This window comes from Mastomys coucha, unplaced genomic scaffold, assembly GCF_008632895.1.
Source record: "Mastomys coucha isolate ucsf_1 unplaced genomic scaffold, UCSF_Mcou_1 pScaffold5, whole genome shotgun sequence".
Taxonomy (NCBI): Eukaryota; Metazoa; Chordata; class Mammalia; order Rodentia; family Muridae; genus Mastomys; species Mastomys coucha.
The window spans coordinates 84,907,888-84,909,908 of NW_022196911.1; the positions used below are offsets into that span (position 1 = coordinate 84,907,888).

A 2,021-nucleotide genomic window follows, 5' to 3' on the forward strand; every position below is an offset into this window, starting at 1 on the left:
CTAAGCTCCTAAGCCAGGCCAGCGCCGACCTGGAGGTAGGGAGTGGCTGGTTGAGGGTATAGAGGACATCATGGGCCCACTGAATTGTGGGGAGAGCCAGTCCTGGGTACCCCTGTAGTACAGTGGGTTGCTGGAGGAGATAGGCTTTGCTGGGCCAGAGATCCAACCCCTTCACAAGACCTCATGGCCTTAGGCTCCGTGGGTGGCTATCTGGGAGTTGGGCAGTAGGGAGCCATCCCTACAGACCAAAACAGTAGATTATTATTATTATTACTATTTAATTAATTAATATTAATATGTAATACACACACACATATATATATACATATATATGTATATATATATAAAACACCTTCCCCTCATCCATTATTGCCACCTTCTCCAGCCCTCTCTTGTCTATTTTACATAACTGGCAACTCAAAGCCCAGGTAAGAATGTTTGCCCCACGTCTGTGTTTGTCCAGTGGAGTTCAGTAGCTTTGAATATTAACCAGGAACCCTGGGGGTTACCTCTCCAGCCTCTTCAGATCCTGTCAGCAGGTAAGGAATGTGTATGCTTAGTTCAGCCCATGGTTCAGGAAAACAGGCCCAGAGAAGTTAGCTTAGTGGGAACCAGAAGGCTTTGATTCACAGTTTCTGGTTTCCTTTTCCCCTGTAGACCACATCTGTTGAGTCCAGAGCATGGAGTGGTCTTAGAGGCTCGAGGTCATGAGTACTAGAAATCTCTATTAATCTCCAGAGTTTGAATGAATAGGGAGTGTGAACAGAGAGCTTCAGGGAGAGCCAGCACTTTGGCACCATGGTATAGCCCATCTTTTTTGGTTGTTTTTTTAAAGCAGTCTCACTATGTAGTCCCTAGCTGTCCTGGAGCTCGCTATATTGTCCAGGCTTGGTTTGAACTCATAGAGACTTGCCTGCCTCTGCCTTCCAAGTGCTGGGACTAAAGGCATGGGCTTAGTTGGTGTAGTCCATCTTGCTGTGTGAACTTGAGCAGGAATTCGGCCTCTGGACCTGGGTCCACCTTGATAAAGACTTGGAAGTGTAGGTCAGGGAGTGAGGGCTCCTAATGGCCTTGTGGGTTTGCAATGATTTTAGTGGTCTTAGAGGAAGGCCTCCATCTTCCCCTTACATATAGACTCAAAGTAGATGTTGCCTCTCTTTGGTACATTTGTCAAAGTGTGATCTGATCTCCTTTCTTTCTCAAATGGCTGGGAAGTTGAGGACTGTCTCAACATTGCGGAAGGAATCAGAAGCCTGGGTGAGGTTGGCAAGTATTCCAGCTCAGCTTCCCCTGGCCACAGCCCTTCCCTGGGGTTGCCTGCCTCTCTGGGTCTTAGTCAGGTTCCTCAGGACGTTTGCCCCTGATTCTTGGCACCTGGATCTACAGGTAACATCTTTTGAGTTCACCTCTTCAGAATACCCCATGTGGGTCTGGATACCTCCAGGTCTCTCTGTTCTGGGCAGAAAGTCTGCTCCATCTTTGGAGCCTTTGCTATCACAGAGCTAGCTGTTTGGCTTGAGGCAAGTCACTCCAGATCTCTGGGTAGGCTGAGAGCTGCCTGGGAGGTGCTGCAGAGGCAGGATCCATGGCAGGAAGCTTGGCACTTAGGAGGCTCCTCCCAGATTCAGTGCCAACATCTGGGTTGGAATCCTGACCCCCACTTGTAGCTTCCAGCTGCAAATGATAAAATGGGGGACAAGATAAAATGGGGTCATAGTGAACCTTGGGTGAAGCTGGTGGAGTGACTTGTGTCTATAATTCCAGCACTTGGGAGACTTAGACAGATAGATCCTCATGAGTTTGAGGCCATCTTGGACTACATAGTTTCAGGTCAGCTACAGGGTGAGACTCTTGTCTCACAAAGACAACAACAAGAATAACCAGTGGCCATCGAGATGGCTCGGCTGGTAAAAGGACTTGTTATCAAGGCTCGGGCCTGAGTTTGATCTCTGGATCCTATGGTAGGTAGAAAGAGAACCAACTCCAGCAAGCTCTTCTTTGACTTGACAGTCCGTATGCAT

General features: G+C 48.2%; 1 protein-coding gene across 3 annotated transcripts in view; it reads left to right on the top strand.

Moving 5' to 3' along the window:
• Positions 1-2,021, top strand: part of Trim25 (tripartite motif containing 25) — a 66,753-nt gene that overhangs the window by 53,516 nt on the left and 11,216 nt on the right. Inside the window, exon 1 of one of the 3 annotated variants that reach the window (XM_031350861.1) lies at positions 1-35. This exon is cut by the window's left edge and continues 569 nt beyond it. The exons of the other annotated variants lie outside the window; for them this stretch is intronic. Coding sequence (XP_031206721.1) covers positions 1-35 — 35 coding nt within the window. The remainder of the gene's footprint in view (positions 36-2,021) is intronic. 3 annotated transcript variants of the gene reach the window in all.